The 15,441-nt window shown below is 45.0% G+C and overlaps 2 protein-coding genes and 1 long non-coding RNA gene across 10 annotated transcripts in view; 1 reads left to right on the forward strand and 2 right to left on the reverse strand.

Moving 5' to 3' along the window:
* SPAST (spastin) overlaps positions 1–1,153 on the reverse strand; it is a 37,219-nt gene extending 36,066 nt beyond the window's left edge. For 3 of the 5 annotated variants that reach the window (XM_080584343.1, XM_080584340.1, XM_080584339.1), the window contains exon 1: positions 596–1,151. In XM_080584343.1, coding sequence (XP_080440469.1) covers positions 596–1,034 — 439 coding nt within the window. In that variant the 5' untranslated portion in view covers positions 1,035–1,151. Of the gene's footprint in view, positions 1–595 lie in introns of all 5 variants that reach the window. The other 2 variants (XM_080584342.1, XM_080584341.1) reach the window with 2 other exon arrangements.
* On the forward strand, positions 696–8,785 carry DPY30 (dpy-30 histone methyltransferase complex regulatory subunit). Of its 4 annotated transcripts, XM_080584360.1 has the most exons (6): positions 696–824; positions 3,483–3,545; positions 4,951–5,022; positions 5,105–5,152; positions 6,289–6,431; positions 8,497–8,785. In XM_080584360.1, the coding sequence occupies exons 3-6, from the start codon at positions 4,987–4,989 to the stop codon at positions 8,567–8,569; spliced, it is 300 nt and encodes a 99-aa protein (XP_080440486.1). In that variant the 5' UTR covers positions 696–824; positions 3,483–3,545; positions 4,951–4,986; the 3' UTR covers positions 8,570–8,785. The 4 variants fall into 4 exon arrangements, with proteins under 4 accessions (XP_080440486.1, XP_080440485.1, XP_080440483.1 ...); XM_080584359.1 differs by lacking the exon at positions 3,483–3,545 and having other exon boundaries at positions 806–824; XM_080584357.1 differs by lacking the exons at positions 696–824; positions 3,483–3,545 and adding an exon at positions 4,729–4,793.
* Positions 6,438–15,309, reverse strand: LOC308191689. The gene is made up of 3 exons (XR_013948208.1): positions 13,123–15,309; positions 12,304–12,390; positions 6,438–7,369 (listed from the first exon to the last, which is right to left on the reverse strand). It is a non-coding gene; the product is annotated as an uncharacterized lncRNA (long non-coding RNA).
* Positions 15,310–15,441: the final 132 nt, after the last annotated feature.

Here is a 15,441-nt window from a genome sequence, read left to right on the forward strand (position 1 = left end):
TTCTCGCTTTGCTCCTGTAAGCCTCAGTGCTCTGACACCGTGCATCTCTTGGCAACTAACCACGATGCACATGATGTTCTTTTTTCTTTTTCCCCCCAGAGATTACCACTGCCACTCCCAAACCGTCGAGGCAAAGCAAGACACACACCTCGCTTTTATGGTGCGTTCAGCACGTCCCTTTCATTGAAAGCCCACTGCAATACTTTAACCTCCTCCTCTGGGATACTGCATTAAAGCGGAGCTGCAAGCGCACAATAAGGCCTATTGACGTTTCCAGAGAATTTAAAAGCCCGGCGCAGCACGCCCCACAAGGCTACCTCTCGGATGCTGTGCTGCTGTATTTAGGCTGAATGGCTAAATTAAACGCACTTATGTTTGCTACTGTTATTAGGGGGGTTTGAAACGCTTTGGACAAAAGAAAAAAAAAAGATGGGCACATCATCTTCACTCCTATTTAATTTAAGAGCGAACACCCACGGTCCAGTGACGGTGGCTGTAAGAGGACGCTTGTGGAAGGTTACAGTACAGGCGCAGCGGCTGCCGGAGAAGGGGCTGCTGCTGCTGCCCGCAGGCCGCCCCGGGGGGCCCGCCTTACCTCTCTCGTCCTCGTCGATGCGCAGCGCCACGGAGATGCACTCGAAGGCCCGCTTGTGGCAGGCCCGCACCCTCTCGGCCGCCCCGCCGGGCTCGGCCCCGCCGGCCGCGGCCCCGCCGCCCTTGGCGGCCATGAGGGCGCCGCGGGAGAGGCGCTCGCAGAGCCAGGCGAGGAGCAGCCCCAGCTGGCAGGCGACGAAGCGCAGCAGGGCGAAGGCGGCGACGAGCGGGTAGGAGAAGTAGTACAGGTTCCGCTTGTGCGGCGACCGGGACCGGGACGGGGACGGGGACGGGGACGGGGACGGGGACGCCGCTGCTGCAGCCGCCGCCGCCCCCGCCGGCGGCACGGGGGGAGCCGGCCCGGGCGGCGGGGAGGGGGAGGCCGCGGAGCCGCAGCCGGCTGAGCCCTTCTTCTTCCCTCGGCCGCCCGGGGAATTCATTCACCGCCGTCGCCATGCCCCGCTGCCAGCGACTGACAACAACCGGCCATGGCGGCGGCGGCGACGCCCCGACGACCGCCCCCCCCCCTCCCCTCCGCCCTCCCCGCCCTTGCCGGCGCGCCGCGGGCCGGGCCACAATAGGAGGCGGGGATGGCGCCGCGGGGCGCCTACAGCTCCCGGCATGCCTCGCGGCGCGGGGACGGCGCGGGGCCGCGGGAAGCGGAGCGCGGCCTGACGGGAGCTGTAGGCCGGGACGGGTCGGCCCGGGCACGGCCGCCCCAGCAAGATTTTTGTTCGTGTTCTTGCTACGGCCATACTCGCTGCCACCACAAACCCCTCTGCGCCGCAGTCCCGCCCCAGCGGTCCCACAGATAAAGCACTGAGGCACGGACTTCACGTAACCAAAGGCCGTCCTTCCACAGCCCAGAACTGTACGTAGTAATCTAGTCTGTCCCCAAGGCTTATGAAGATAGGAATTAGTTCAGTGCATCACCTGCCCCACTCTATAACACAGAATTGGAGGGGCAGGGGAAGGGTATAACTAAGGGGACACACCAAATTCAAATGACTACTGTCCCAAATGTCTTAATCTTCTTTTGCTAAATTATTATTAAACTATGTTTCTTTCGTGTCTGCTGATGCCACATACAAATATTCCTGGTAACGTGTATTGTTTTTCTCAAATGAGGAGGGTAGCTTTATTTAAAAAATATTTTTTTAATATTTTAATATTTTTATAGTTTTTATTTATTTTAAAATTCTATTTAAATATATATTTTTATAAAAATATTTATAAAATATTTAAAAATAAACAAATATTTAATATTTTAATAAATTTAATATTTTAAAAACAGTATTAGTTGTGTTAACGTATAAAATATAGAATTAACACATGCAACAACATGTAACAAAATATTCATGACACTTGAAGTAAACCTCAGTGAAAAAAAAAAACACAATAATGTTCACTAAGTATTTTATTTTCTGTATTTGTCACGAAAGACGTGCTTCTATCAAAAAAAAAACACACTTTGTTATAAGTGTTCTCCAATCTATCCATAACCACAAACGGTAACTATTATATCCTCCTAGTACACCTCTCCTTCAAAAAAAAACAAAAAAGAAATAATAAAAAACAAACAGTAAAGGACACTTCTTTACTGATTATCAAATTGAATTTATTCATTGCACTACTCATTAACAAACTGAATTTCCTAAAAATTTTAACAAATTTTGGAATACCAATAAGCTTCCTGAAACTTCAAGCAGCGTTATTATTCTGTAGCATTCAAAAACATGAAGTGCCGTAAGCCATGTGACAGACTATCCACCTACAGCCTCTGTCACCCAATTCTGTGCAAAGTAACAGAAGAGAAAGCGGAGGAATATATTACCAATAAATCAAAGGACAGATGGAATGGCAGGAGGAGTTTGTGGACAAGTCTCAAACAACCCTGATTACTCAATCTATTCAGGTACTGTTATTAAAAAAAAAAAAAAAAAAAAAGAAGAAGAATGTAACTTTTGTAAGGCATCTGTCTTTGTCATAGTAATAGAATTATATACTACTAAACAATGGACCTGTTAGGGGAATAATTTGTTAAGTCAAAACACAGTTTAAGAAGTAGACATGTCAGGAATTGCAAACAAATGGTAATGCTTTTAGTGAGAACCTACAAAACCAATTTGCTACTACAAATATTAAATACTCGAGTGATCTGTGAGTCAGTTTGATCACCCTACCCTCCTATTTTAAGTTGGCTTTAAGTTCATGGACAATTTCAGTGAATACACTACTAATCTAGCATAAAATTAATACCGTTTTAAAAAAGCCTTAAACAAACAACCAATAAAAAGCCAACTCAAATCAGAACAATGGATGGTTTTCTGTTGGCTTACTGAGTTGACCTACCTTAGCAGAGCTCCTAATGAACACCAGGAAAGGGTGGGGGAAGAAGCGAGACCTGTTTTCGGGAGCGGGCAACTCTTAGGTCAGCTCTTCCATCTGACGTGACTTCACCCTGAAGGAGGAGGCCTCAGCCTGCCACGCGAGGACAAAATACAGGAGAGATAGACTGTGGTACCTCAGCACGAGATGTACAAATTGGAGCAATCACCACAGTTGTAGCAAAGAGAATGTACAGCTACCCTGACATCAAAACTTACCATTGCGTAGGAGGTTAGAAACCTGTTCTCACTAACATTTATTAGAGCAAAACCCTAACAGAACAGAGAATGTATAAATGGGGGCGATTAGGGGTAAAAGAATTGGTTTTCTTGGTAGCCATTGCTACAACAAATTCAGGCACTCCACATATAGTTTGAGCATTGACATACTACAAAAAACGTATTGAAAAATTCATAGGAGAGAACTTCCAACCTCTTCACCCCTTACTCTCTCACTCCTCTGCATGAGGAATTTTTTTAAGCATTCCTGTTTTGTTTTAGGGTTCGGAAAAACAACCTCAGGATGTTGCCTTCTGTGTTTCCACCCGGCCTCCTCGACACGAGGTATGGTTGCCAGCACTAGGTTCCCAAAGCAGCACACAGACAGCGTGCTGGTCTGGAGCCTGTCCAAGCCCTGCAGTGTCAAACCTGAGACCACTTACACCCTGTTTGTTGATCCTGCTTATCGCTCTGCTAACAGTCAGCCCTGTTACCGTTGGCCATTTTAAACTCAGAGGTATAAATGCACTTCATTTCAAACAAGGCCAAGTGCCGGGTCCTGCATCTGGGGCGCAACAACCCCAAGCAGCGCTACAGGCTGGGAGATGAGTGGCTGGAAAGCTGCCTGGCCGAGAAGGACCTGGGAGTACTGGTTGATAGTCGGCTGAATATGAGCCAGCAGTGCCCAGGTGGCCAAGAAGGCCAACAGCATCCTGGCCTGCATAAGAAGCAGCGTGGCCAGCAGGTCTAGGGAGGTGATTGTCCCCCTGTACTCGGCTCTGGTGAGGCCGCACCTCGAGTACTGTGTTCAGTTTTGGGCCCCTCGCTACAGGAAGGACATGGAGGTGCTCGAGCGAGTCCAGAGAAGGGCGACCAAGCTGGTGAGGGGTCTGGAGAACAAGTCTTACGAGGAGCGGCTGAGGGAGCTGGGCTTGTTCAGCCTGGAGAAGAGGAGGCTCAGGGGCGACCTCATCGCTCTCTATAGGTACCTTAAAGGAGGCTGTAAAGAGGTGGGGGTTGGTCTGTTCTCCCACGTGCCTGGTGACAGGACAAGGGGGAATGGGCTAAAGTTGTGCCAGGGGAGGTTTAGGTTGGATGTTAGGAAGAACTTCTTTACTGAAAGGGTTGTTAGGCATTGGAATGGGCTGCCCAGGGAAGTGGTTGGGTCACCATCCCTGGAGGTCTTTAAAAGACGTTTAGATGTTGAGCTTAGTGATATGGTTTAGTGGAGGACTTGTTAGTGTTAGGTCAGAGGTTGGACTGGGTGATCTTGGAGGTCTCTTCCAACCTAGACGATTCTGTAATTCATCACCATTAAGAATCAGTTACTCTAGAGCATAAGCGAACAAGAACGCGGCGTTTCCCTTCTTCCTCTGGTGCTCCTTTGAGGGCAGCGGGGAAGGTCCCTCCCCCGCCTCGTTCGTTACACGCCTTGTTAGTACCAATGGCGGGGCTGAGAGGGGAGAAGGCCCCGCCCAGGGCGACGCCCCTCGCAGCGCCCGCTGGGGGTGGGCAGGGCTGCGCCTTGCGCATGCGCGCGGCGGCGGCGGCGGCTCCGGAGCGACCGTTTCCCTGAGGCCAAAACAAGTCGCGGTGGGCGGGGGGGGGGCGCTGGGCCCGGCGGTGAGAGCGGGACGGGGCCGTTGGTGGGGGAGCACGGGCGGCCGCTCTCCGCTGCCGCGCCGTAGCGCTCGGCCGGCGCTCTCGTCCCCGTCTCATCCCGCTGCCCGGTCTTGTGTTGCCTCCCAAGGTGCCCGTGTATCGAGCGGCTTCCACGTTTCCAGTCATGGAGGCGGAGCAGATCATGGAGGGGCAGCCACAGGTATTGTGTTGTTCGGTGCGTGCGTCCTGTTGTGTGTGTACAAGCGGCGTGTGCGCCGTGCTGACCGTGTGCTGTGTTACAGGTTCCAGAAAACCCCCATTCTGAGTACGGACTCACTGAAAACGTAGAGGTAACGGCGATTTTGTTGCTCTAAAGTACAGCAGAAATCATAATCCTGATCACGAGTGAAAACGTTGAAGCTAAACTTACAGCATAATGTTCCTAAGAAAGGGAGGTGGAAACTGCACCAAGAGATGGCAGGTTCCTTTGTAGTAAATGCTGCTGAGGCAAATCATGAACCTTTTAATGAGATTTCTTTGGGAGCTCTCCTGTGATGGTTATCTGTTCCATAAACATGTTATGCCACAAAAAGCCAGACAGACTTTTATGACAGGGAGGGGAATAGGAGGAGTTGATGGCATTTCTAAGAAATTATCAAACGAAGGAGTTCCTTTGGTACTCTTGTAAATAGGAACATTGGATCAGAATAGTTCAGGCTAGCTTTAATTACTTATCCTGAGAGTAGAAACAATCCAGTCTCGCTGCTCCTGGTAACAGCGTGGGTTAGATGTTTATTTACTCTGTGATGTTTATTTCCTGCTCACTAGAGAAATGCCTCCTGTCTTCCTCCATTATAACCTCATATTGTATGCTAACGTCATGCAGAAACTTTTTAAATGTCCTTTTTACTGATCTCTCTGAAAACTGTTTGCCTTTATACCTAAGTTTCCATTACTGAATCATAACCCTATCCATTGGTCACATATTGGTGGATCCCTGTTTGTTGTGTTGAAAACATTTAGTTCACTGGTAGTGGTAGGGTATCCCTTTTTTTTTTTTTTAGCTACAGTTAGTAGTTTTAAGATGATTCAGCGGCTTTTGACCAAAAGGCTTGGAAGCATTTTGTGTATCTTAAAGTATCCATCTGTACTTCAGTAGAGCAGGGTCTCTTCTGTCAGACTTCCCCTAAATTTCTGATGCTTTTAGCATTTGTGTTGGAAGTGCATGTGTGCAGGAATCATTCAACTGGGACTGCTTATATTAAACTTAGGACTTCCTAACATTGTTCTCTCAAAATGTAAGAATGAAGCAGAAGGCTCCTCTGGTTTAGGTTTGTCCAAAGAAAACTGCACACTTAAGTTTTCTTAAAAGATGTAAAGAAATTATTTTAAGTGAACTTGCAGAGAAGTGGGTATTATTTGCGCTTGCGCTTCAAAGTAGATCTTGCCACTGTTACCAACGTTCATTTACTTCTTACTCCTTCAGAGGATAGTAGAAAATGAGAAAATAAACGCAGAAAAAACATCAAAGCAGAAGGTGGATCTCCAGTCATTACCCACGCGTGCCTACTTGGATCAGACAGTTGTACCTATCTTGCTACAGGGACTTGCTGTTCTTGCAAAAGAGAGGTAAGATTCTGAAATGTTCCTTCTGTTCTCAGGAAGAAAGTAGGTCTCAGGTGTGGGTAGCATGTAACTTTTTCTGATCTCACACACCAGACATGGTCTTGTTAGCTTCATGGTTGTAAGAGGTTGTTTACAATAGGTTCATAAATACTGTGAGCGAACACAGCAAGATGTGCTTCTCACTTAACATAAGAGTTATTCAATGAATTTCTTATCTTCCAGTGAGGTGTGCTACTGTAAAGTTTTTGGAGGGAAAAGAATATTTTTCATTAATCTTGTCACGTAATTCACCTTACAAAAACAAGAGAAGTTGTTCTAGTTTTGAACAAGATTTCAATGGTGTGTGGTGATAGAGTTCTGTTTGCCATTCAAAAGAAAGAAACAAAGACAAATCAAGCCTGACGTGCATCTTAGTAAGATTTAAAACACTTTTAATGGATGAGGCTGACGCTGCTGTGTCTGTAACACAATAAGAAGCAAACTGATGATTAATCTTTTCAGTAAAGGCTCTTCTGCAAGGTGCCCCAAATCTCTCATCAGTCAATGGAGAGGTGAATTCTTCAAAAGTAACAAACAGTTGTTCACCTTATCCAAATGAATTTGTCTGAACTATTGGTGAGTCACACTGCGTACGAACCATTTCTACGTTTTGCTGAAATACCATCAAAACCTGGTGCGATGACCACAATCACCTCACTGTTACCTATAGGCAGAAGAACAGTGAGCAGCATCTTAACCTCAGAAGGAGCTGTGAATTAGTTGTGAACTAATCGTGCAGGCTGCTAAATAGGCAAAAGAGGAAGGTACACGGTGCCCTGGAGGCAGGATGTCCATCTTCAGTTGCCAGCTGTGGGAGTTGTGCTGCAGACTGAATGCCATTTGGGAGGTATCAACACGACTTTTATGAGTCTCTTGATGTTCACTGAAGGAGCCAAAGGCACCTGTAAGCAGGAGTCCAAATGACAGAGTCTACTTAAATTTCCAGAAGTCTTCTGACACAGTCTGTCACGAAAGGCTTTTAAAGAGAGTAGATTGTTGTGGGATTAATGAAAAAGTCTTTATATGGATGAGGAAAAGCCTTTATATGGATGAGGAACTCGCTGTGCTATACAAGACCTAGGGTAGAAGTAAATGATGAACTTCCATGGTGAACAAAGCTCAGCAGTATAGTCATGGAAAGGATCATTTGTAAAAATTTGAAAAAGTGGCTGACAACATTTACTAATGATGCTGGCAGAGTTTTTACAGAGTAGGCTGTTCTGTTGTATTTCTAAGTTGATCAATTTCTAAATCATTGCGTGTGAACTTTATAAAGTGACCATTACCCTTGTGAAAAATATCTTTAAACTGTTAATAATTTCAGTGCATTGCTCAATCAAAGAATTCTGAATGCTAGGATTTAGAATTTGAAGGGGTACAAACAAGCATGTTGATATTTAAATATATAGCTTTCTTATATTTTGAATATTATGTGTAATTCCAATTCTCCTGTATTCTAGTACAGTGTGAAAAAGTAAGAGAAAGGAGTGACAAGGTGGTGAGAAGTATGGAATGCCATCCGTATACAGAGTGGCTGGACAGACAGTGCTGTAACCTGGAAAAGGGATTCCTGAGCGACAATATATTAGGAATCTGTTAAATCATGAATAGCATGGAGGCAATTGGATTGCAATGGATTGCAATCAGTTATTATTGTTTTGTAATCTCTTCTATATGGTAATAAGATTAAGCTACCAGGTAGCAAATCCAAAATGAACAAAAGGAGGTGATTCTTCACAGATCACATAATTAAGCTACTTAACTTTTTGCTTCAGGTTGAGGACTTTTAGTATTTAATAAGGAACCAGCAGTTCCTTCTTAAAATCTTACTTAAAAACTTCTTAAAAACTTACTGACCAGATGTAAACTGGAAACTTAGTGGGTTTGTCTAGGTAGTTGGGCCATCCCTGAGTCAGTGCTTCCAAGTGTTTGAGAGGAGTTACGTTGCTTTTCAGAGAAAGTAATTTAGTTATTCAGCTACCTAGTTTCATATAACAAAAAATAATTACTTCTTTACTTTTCTTTACAGACCGCCAAATCCCATTGAATTTCTAGCAGCGTATCTTTTAAAAAACAAGTCACAATTTGAGGACCGAAATTAACTCCACTAAAGTGAGGACATTTTGGCTGCTAGACTGAAATGCTTATTGGTTACAATTTATTTTCTGCTGTAAAAACCCTTTAGAAACGTGACGTCTTTTTTAATCACGCAATTTGCTTTACCTTCTGAGTTATTTAATAAACACTTTACATTTCATTTGTTCACTTGTTTTAAACTAGCTAGTAAAAGACTTTGAAAATAAAGTACTGAAACTGCACTACTGGCTGAACGGCTGAGTAATTCCCGGGGCATACATCACCCAAATGCGTGAAACAAAAAGCAACAATTGGTTATGGGAATCATGCTGGTGATCGTGTCTATAACTTAATTTGGTTTTATATAGCGCCCTTCCCATGCAAGGTACCTAAACAGAATGCAAACTAATTAAAAATAGTTAGAAGTGATTTTGAAGATGGATTGATTAAATAGAGAAGAAAGAACTTGCAGATCACTTGCAGTGTCCATCATTTTAGATGCTTATATTAATGAGGTTTGCTGTTCAGCATTTGTCATGGATCTCCCATGTGTGGTGTGCTGGATTTAACTGAAATATAGAAAAAAAGGCTGAAGGGACTTACGATTATGTAATTCAATTATCTGTACTGCTAATCCTAGTTGGTGCATTCTTTCTTTGTCAGACGTAATCCTGATCTAACCGAGTAAAATACTGAATCTTCTGGGTTGTTGTTTTTTTTTTCCTTAGGTTTACTACTGCAGCTTGGTTTGTTTCCCATTCTTAACGTATTTTCTGAGATAGAAGTGGAGGTCTGAGACCTTAAGAGAGTAAAAAATGTGGGAAAAATACCCTCAAAGCTATGAAAATAGGAGTGTTGTAGCTGGCAAACAGGCTCACTAGGTTATTTGCATGTGTGTGCAGGGACTAGCCACAGCCCTCAGAATTCCTTTTTTTTTTTTTCTTTCAGAAATAGGTAACAAGTATAGTTGATGTTCATTAGCATTTGGTACTGGAATCCAGATTAAGTATAGACCAGTTTTTAATAGACCACAATGACCATAATTTGTCTGACAGTCATCAAAATGGTAAATTTGGCTTCCGTAAGTTACTTATTTAATCAACATCCTGATTTTTTTTTATTCAAATAAACTTCAACATTGACATCTTACCATTTCCAGCTCCATTCGGTGTTTCTTAATTGATTTAATGTAGCAAGCATATAAAAACCTTGTACATTAAATTATCGCTGCAACAGTTAGAGGTTTTCCTGTGTAAGATTAAAGACTGCATAATTTGTTTAGTAATCTATGCGTAAATTCACAAAAGAGAGGCTTAGAACTCATATCGGGCCTGTGACAAGTTAAAGATATGTAGTGTATTTGCAGCATTAGTTGCAGAATTAGTGTAGTCCAAGAGGAGTAAAATGGGGGAACAAAAAAAAGGAAGGAAAACTGCAAACCCAAACCCGTTCCTATTTTGGAAAACATAAAAACTGTGGAACGAGGTTACTAATTCTATCGTGTTATGGTGAACACAGTCTCCATCAAACACTGACACTTAAAGACACTGAAAGAAAGGATTTTAACAGTGTTTTGACTTACTGGAATGAATACTACCATTTAAGCGAAGACAAGGAGACACCATAAAGACTTGATACTGCTATTTTTATTGCTAAAGTGGCATTCCAGAGTTTGATCTGTTGGTAACAACATCTCAAGGCTGTAAGACTTGTCAAATCTGAAAAAAAAAATTATGCTGATCCCAAATTTCTATGTTGAGAATTTATGCAAGGCCTTACAAAAAGAAGGAGCTCAGTCATTAATCTTACGCAGACAGAGCAATTTGCTTAGAACATACAGCCTTGCCTGAATGCAGAACACAACCAGCTTTCTCAGCTTATGTTAATATCCTCCCAGCAGTTCTACAAAAGCTTGAAAACACTGTGGCTTTCTGTAGAGCTCTTGGATGGACCTAAAACCTCTAAACATTAGTGCAAGTCTTCAGGTGAGCGGTTCCTGCCAGCAGTGCGCCAGCTACTCGGCTGTCACCACCACTGTTGGGTACGCTGCTCTTGTCACCTGCTCTCTGGTGTGTCACCTGCTGTTGTTCTCCCATCTAGGCTAGCTCAAGAGAATGAAAAGGCCAGGCTCACAAGGTAATGACGTTAAAAGATTTACTGATCGCAGGGTTCCATTCTCGAATCCTGAAACATGTTGTCACCTAAAAATGCAGTTTGACTTGCCAAATATTTTTTCATCTCCAACTTATCTCCAAGATCAGTACAGCTTTTAGAGCTATCTATTTAATTTTCTGAAGTTCTGTAGCTATTGTGAATACAGTTTGATCAAAAGAACATCCAAGGCTCTCTCCCCATCAGACTTTCTAGAAATAAAAGGACCGCTTTCAAACAAATGAAAAATTGGAAAAATTCTGAAGGATGCAAGCAACTGAAAACAGCAGGTTGGAAAAGAAACATGAGAACAATCTCTATGCCTACCATACTTGATAGAATACAGGTCCTGATTTACTCTTGTCATTGCGCTAATTATGTAACAAATTATTCCTAGCCAAGCCTTGGCTTGTGTTCCCTGTTCAATTTCATGTAGTCAAAATTCATTTTAAGAGTGACTACATAGCCTAGATCACAGAAGTACAGAATGCCAGATGTTACAGCAAGAGGCATTTTACTATGATGAAAAGAGAATCAACACAGTTTCTGCTAGTGTTCACTATTCAAATAAAGTTTTAAGTAAGGACTTAAAATATAAATGGTGTGTGAGTAGCTAGAGGGAAGCTTACAGCAGTACCAGTGTGACGCTGACCAGGAATGTCCCATACCCCTCTTCCCAATGTGCTTTTGTCTCTCTTCCTGGAGCTGGCTTTGCAATTGAGTGTGATAAACCAGTTTTCTGCGAGGAACCTAAAATGATAAAAGTCTGTTGGATGGTTGTGAAGTTCCTGCTGGAGAGTGTATGGCCTACCTTTTTCTCTGGTGTACATGGAGGCATCTGTAAGATGGATATTGCCCTCTTACATGAGCTGAGATGCTATTGCGTTATATGGGAAATGGTAATGTTTCCCTTGTAAGGAGTATGAAGTTTGGGGGGCCTGCTTTTAATACTAGAAAGAAGGACTGCTAGAAACAGCAGGTTCCTCGAGTGGAGAATGACAGCTGGAAATGACAGTTTGGAAAGAGGAAAAAAAAAATAGAGTAACAATGACAGTGAACAGGTTCCTGAGAAGGGAGACAGGAAGTAAACGTTGTGAAAAGCATGACAGGAAAGAACGCAAAATGAAGCATGTGCAACGGGACAGTGAGAGCAAGGAACAGGACAGCGACAGACATGGAAAGCTGGGCCAGCTGAAGACCTGTTGTGCCTGCCACCCAAGCTGGGCACAGGACGCTACTCCAGGAAACCCTGCATGCTAAGGGCACTCTAAATGGCAAGTTGTTCTTGCAGCAACTGCCTTCAGGCTTTTCTTCCAGGTGAGGAAAAAGCTGCCAACAGAAATACATGTGAGGCGGTTGTCTGTGCTCAAAGGGTATGCTGACCTGAGGGATCTGCCTGTGCACTGTGTCAGCTCTGCCCTGCACATCAGAGAAAAATGATTGAAAGTGATCTAACAGGCAAGTGCTTCTGTTACCTCTCCTTCTACAAACGGCACTCAAAATAATTGCAGACAAAGCAGGAGTATCTGTCAACCTAACTCGTGCTCCAACAGCATTCCCTGAAAGCTGAGGCCACGTTCTCAGCCTGTGGCTAGAACATTTTCCATACCTCTGTGTCCTGAGCAGCTGGAAGCCAAGCGCTGCCTTCTTTTTACCTGAAGAGCTGCATGCTTGTCTGTTTCTGCCTCTTTATGAGCTGTTAAACAAAAAAAACAATTCATGATCAGGATGTGATCATTAAATGTTTATGAAGAAGAAACCACAAATCGGAAGACTAACCACTGAATGTTGCTTATGCCCAGCTGTGATAGGGAATGATGGAACAAAAAAAATCCTCCTTTCAGCCTTGCCAGTGGAAACTGGAAATGCCTCCTGTAGTACTATGGATGACAAGCTTTGGCAGGCAAAGGTACAAATTGAGGAGGATATCCTCCAGTTTCACTGGGTTTTGAATGTACAGGGCCAGTTGGTAGTAGAGGACAAATATTCACCAGAAAACGGGCTACTGTAGCGTTTGTGGCATGTGCCACAAGCAAAGTATTAGAAAAAAGCCTTTGTTTTCTCTGACCTGCTAACACTGAGCTGCACTTATTCCTCTGCATCTACAATGATATTATGTTCATGTTATGTAAAGATTGTATCCTAGTCTACACCTCATCTACACTGAAGGAAGTAAAAGTTTATGAGAAAAGCAAGGGAGAAGGAAACTTAAAAAGAAAGCAGAAGGAGAAAAGGAATCCATCCCAAGGTGAAGGACAACAGTAAAACCAAGAATTATTTAAAAAGGCAAGCTGAAGAAGAAAATCAACAACAACAAAAAACACTACATAAAGAAATGCAGTAAAAACAGAAAAAAGTCACTTACAGAAACTAGTATGCTTGTAACCCAAAACAAACTCAGAAGGCTGTGAGAAGGGTGTTTACTTACCAAAATTGTAATATGACTGTAAAAATGGCACAGAAAACGGCAGCAGAGCTCTGATAGATGATCTATGACCTACAGTAAAGAAAAGGCAAATAATTTGCTTGCTGTGATTACATTAACAGTGTCTCTCAAGAGTGCATGTGGGTGTATTTGAATGTCTAGAAATACACAAGGTGCTTGATTATGTGGCATTGGTGCTTGCCTCTTACTATACAGAAATTGTAATCTGATAGCAATGTTTTTACTCATTACGTGCTCTAGATTACCACTTGGAAATTCTTATCTTTAAATGGAGAGGAAGTGCTTAGGGAGATGGAAGCTCTTCCTGTAAGTGGTAGAAAGAAATACCAGATAATTAAAATAATAACCTCTAATTCCTCTGAAATAGAATTCCTTCTAGCAGCCTCCTCAAACTGTTCTTGGTGAACTGTGGGACAACAGTGCATCGAAAACTTGAATTATACACTGGCATGGCCTTTTTTGTAGGTATATAATCACAACTCTTATTTTTCCCCCATAGAGTAAAAACTATATTATTTAGTTTACTTTATTGAGGTTTTAGTAGTCAGGTCAGGAAATGTTCTCGGTACTGAAGTTTGTGTAAAAGATTTGAGAAATAACTCCCATTTATAAAAATGAGAATTTTAACTGCCAAAATAGTTTTATGTTAAAGCAGTCAGGCAGGATAATGCTTCTAGTCTAGGCAGCGGTTATAATTCACATGAACCTTTCTCAAAGTACTATTTTTAAAATAACAACGGAATAATGAAAGGACAGATAGAGCAGTGAAGGCTGCTGAAACCATTCAACGTTTGCTGGGATATTCAGTCCCCATTACCTCACGACAACCCACAAACGTTATCCATCGGAGACCGGTTGTTATCGCCCCCCAGTTGCACTGGGAGGCCTGTGTCATGGGTGGATCCCCCCTAACGAAAATGACATCAAGCACTTCTCTGCAGCACGAGCCTTTCTGATCTTCAGGACGTACTGCACACGGTGCCTTTGTCCCCGTATTTCCTTTGTTCTGCTTTTTCAAAAAATAACAGAAGCTCTGTATTTTGCATGCATTTATAACCTTGGTTGGAAGGCTTTTCAAGGAAATGAAATGGCACGTGGGATGGCAGAGAAGGAGGATACGTTGCCTGAGCTGGCCCCCACATTTCCCCCCTCAGGAAGCATCACTGTCTCAGCGTCTTCGTGGCTGAGCCCTTCATCTCTCCCCGTGTGGCTTCCCACTCTCCTGGCCGCGTCTCATCCGCCGGTGCCTAAAATTGCCTTTTCCCTTCCCCCCTTTTGAACCGGCCATGCTCCCCTTTCTAATTCTGCCTTATTAGCTATTTTGAGCTGAGCTTGACGTCTCCATGGCAGCAGTCCATTCACCGGGCTAATAAAAAATGTACAGGGTGGGGAAGGATTAAGCTGAGAATAATCGGAGAGTTCTACACAAATGTACTCCGGCAGCCCTCGCTGCTTGCCATAGCAGCAAAGATGTAAATGTACGGATAAGAACAGGTAGGAAAGCAACTGTTAGCCCAGAAACGGGGAGCTCCAGAACAGTGTTTTCCAGAAAAACGTTATTTTTTCGGCCTTTGGGGAAACGATGGCCCGTCCCTGGCGGTGAAGCCATGAAGGCAGCCAGCAGGGAAACCCCGAGAGAAGCAGCTCTGCTACACCGCGATGCCGGGGCCACCTCGGCCAGGCGGCCGGCAGCCCAGGCACGCCGGCGAGCGCGGAACAAAGGCGCTGCGGGCACCGCCGGGGCGGCGCTCGGGGCACGACGGCAGCTCGCTGCCCGCCCCGCCACCGCCGGTCAGCCCGGGGCCGGCCCCGCCTCGCTCCCGGGGCCGGGTTCACTGGCGGTAATGGGTAATATACGGCAGTGGCGGGGACGGAGTGGCAGGGCACTGCGGTAACGGTAACGGTGACTGTAACGGTAGCGGTAACAGTGACTATAACGGTAACGCTGACGGTAACGGCCGCCGCGCGTGCACAGCGCGGGGGGGGGGCAGCAGGGGGCGGGGCTTCCCCTCAGCCCCCGCCCGGCCTCCCCTCATCTGACCCCCGCCCGTAATCTTCCCTTGCCGCACGGAGACACGGCCCGGCCAATCAGCGGGGCAGAAGCGGCAACCACGGCAACGCGGCCGGCCAATCCGAGAGCGGCTCTCCCTTCCGGGCCCCGCCTCCTCCCCCCCCCCCCCTCCCTCCCCCGCGCGGTGCCGCCGCTCCATCCCGGTCCCGTCACGGCGCTGGGCGGGCGCTCCGGGGGCCGGCGGCCAATGGCGGCGAGCCTTTTGCTTTGGTGCCCAATGGGGGCGCGGC

The sequence above is a fragment of the Anser brachyrhynchus genome, assembly GCF_964034855.1.
Source record: "Anser brachyrhynchus genome assembly, chromosome: 3".
Lineage (NCBI taxonomy): Eukaryota > Metazoa > Chordata > Aves > Anseriformes > Anatidae > Anser > Anser brachyrhynchus.

Excerpts from the sequence above, each read along its gene's own strand:
- DPY30 (XM_080584360.1), top strand. The coding sequence starts at position 4,987 with ATGGAGGCGGAGCAGATCATGGAGGGGCAGCCACAG. Across the intron at positions 5,153-6,288 it reads GACTCACTGAAAACGTAGAG|AGGATAGTAGAAAATGAGAA; the intron begins GTAACGGCGATT and ends TTACTCCTTCAG. Across the intron at positions 6,432-8,496 it reads GCTGTTCTTGCAAAAGAGAG|ACCGCCAAATCCCATTGAAT; the intron begins GTAAGATTCTGA and ends TTTTCTTTACAG.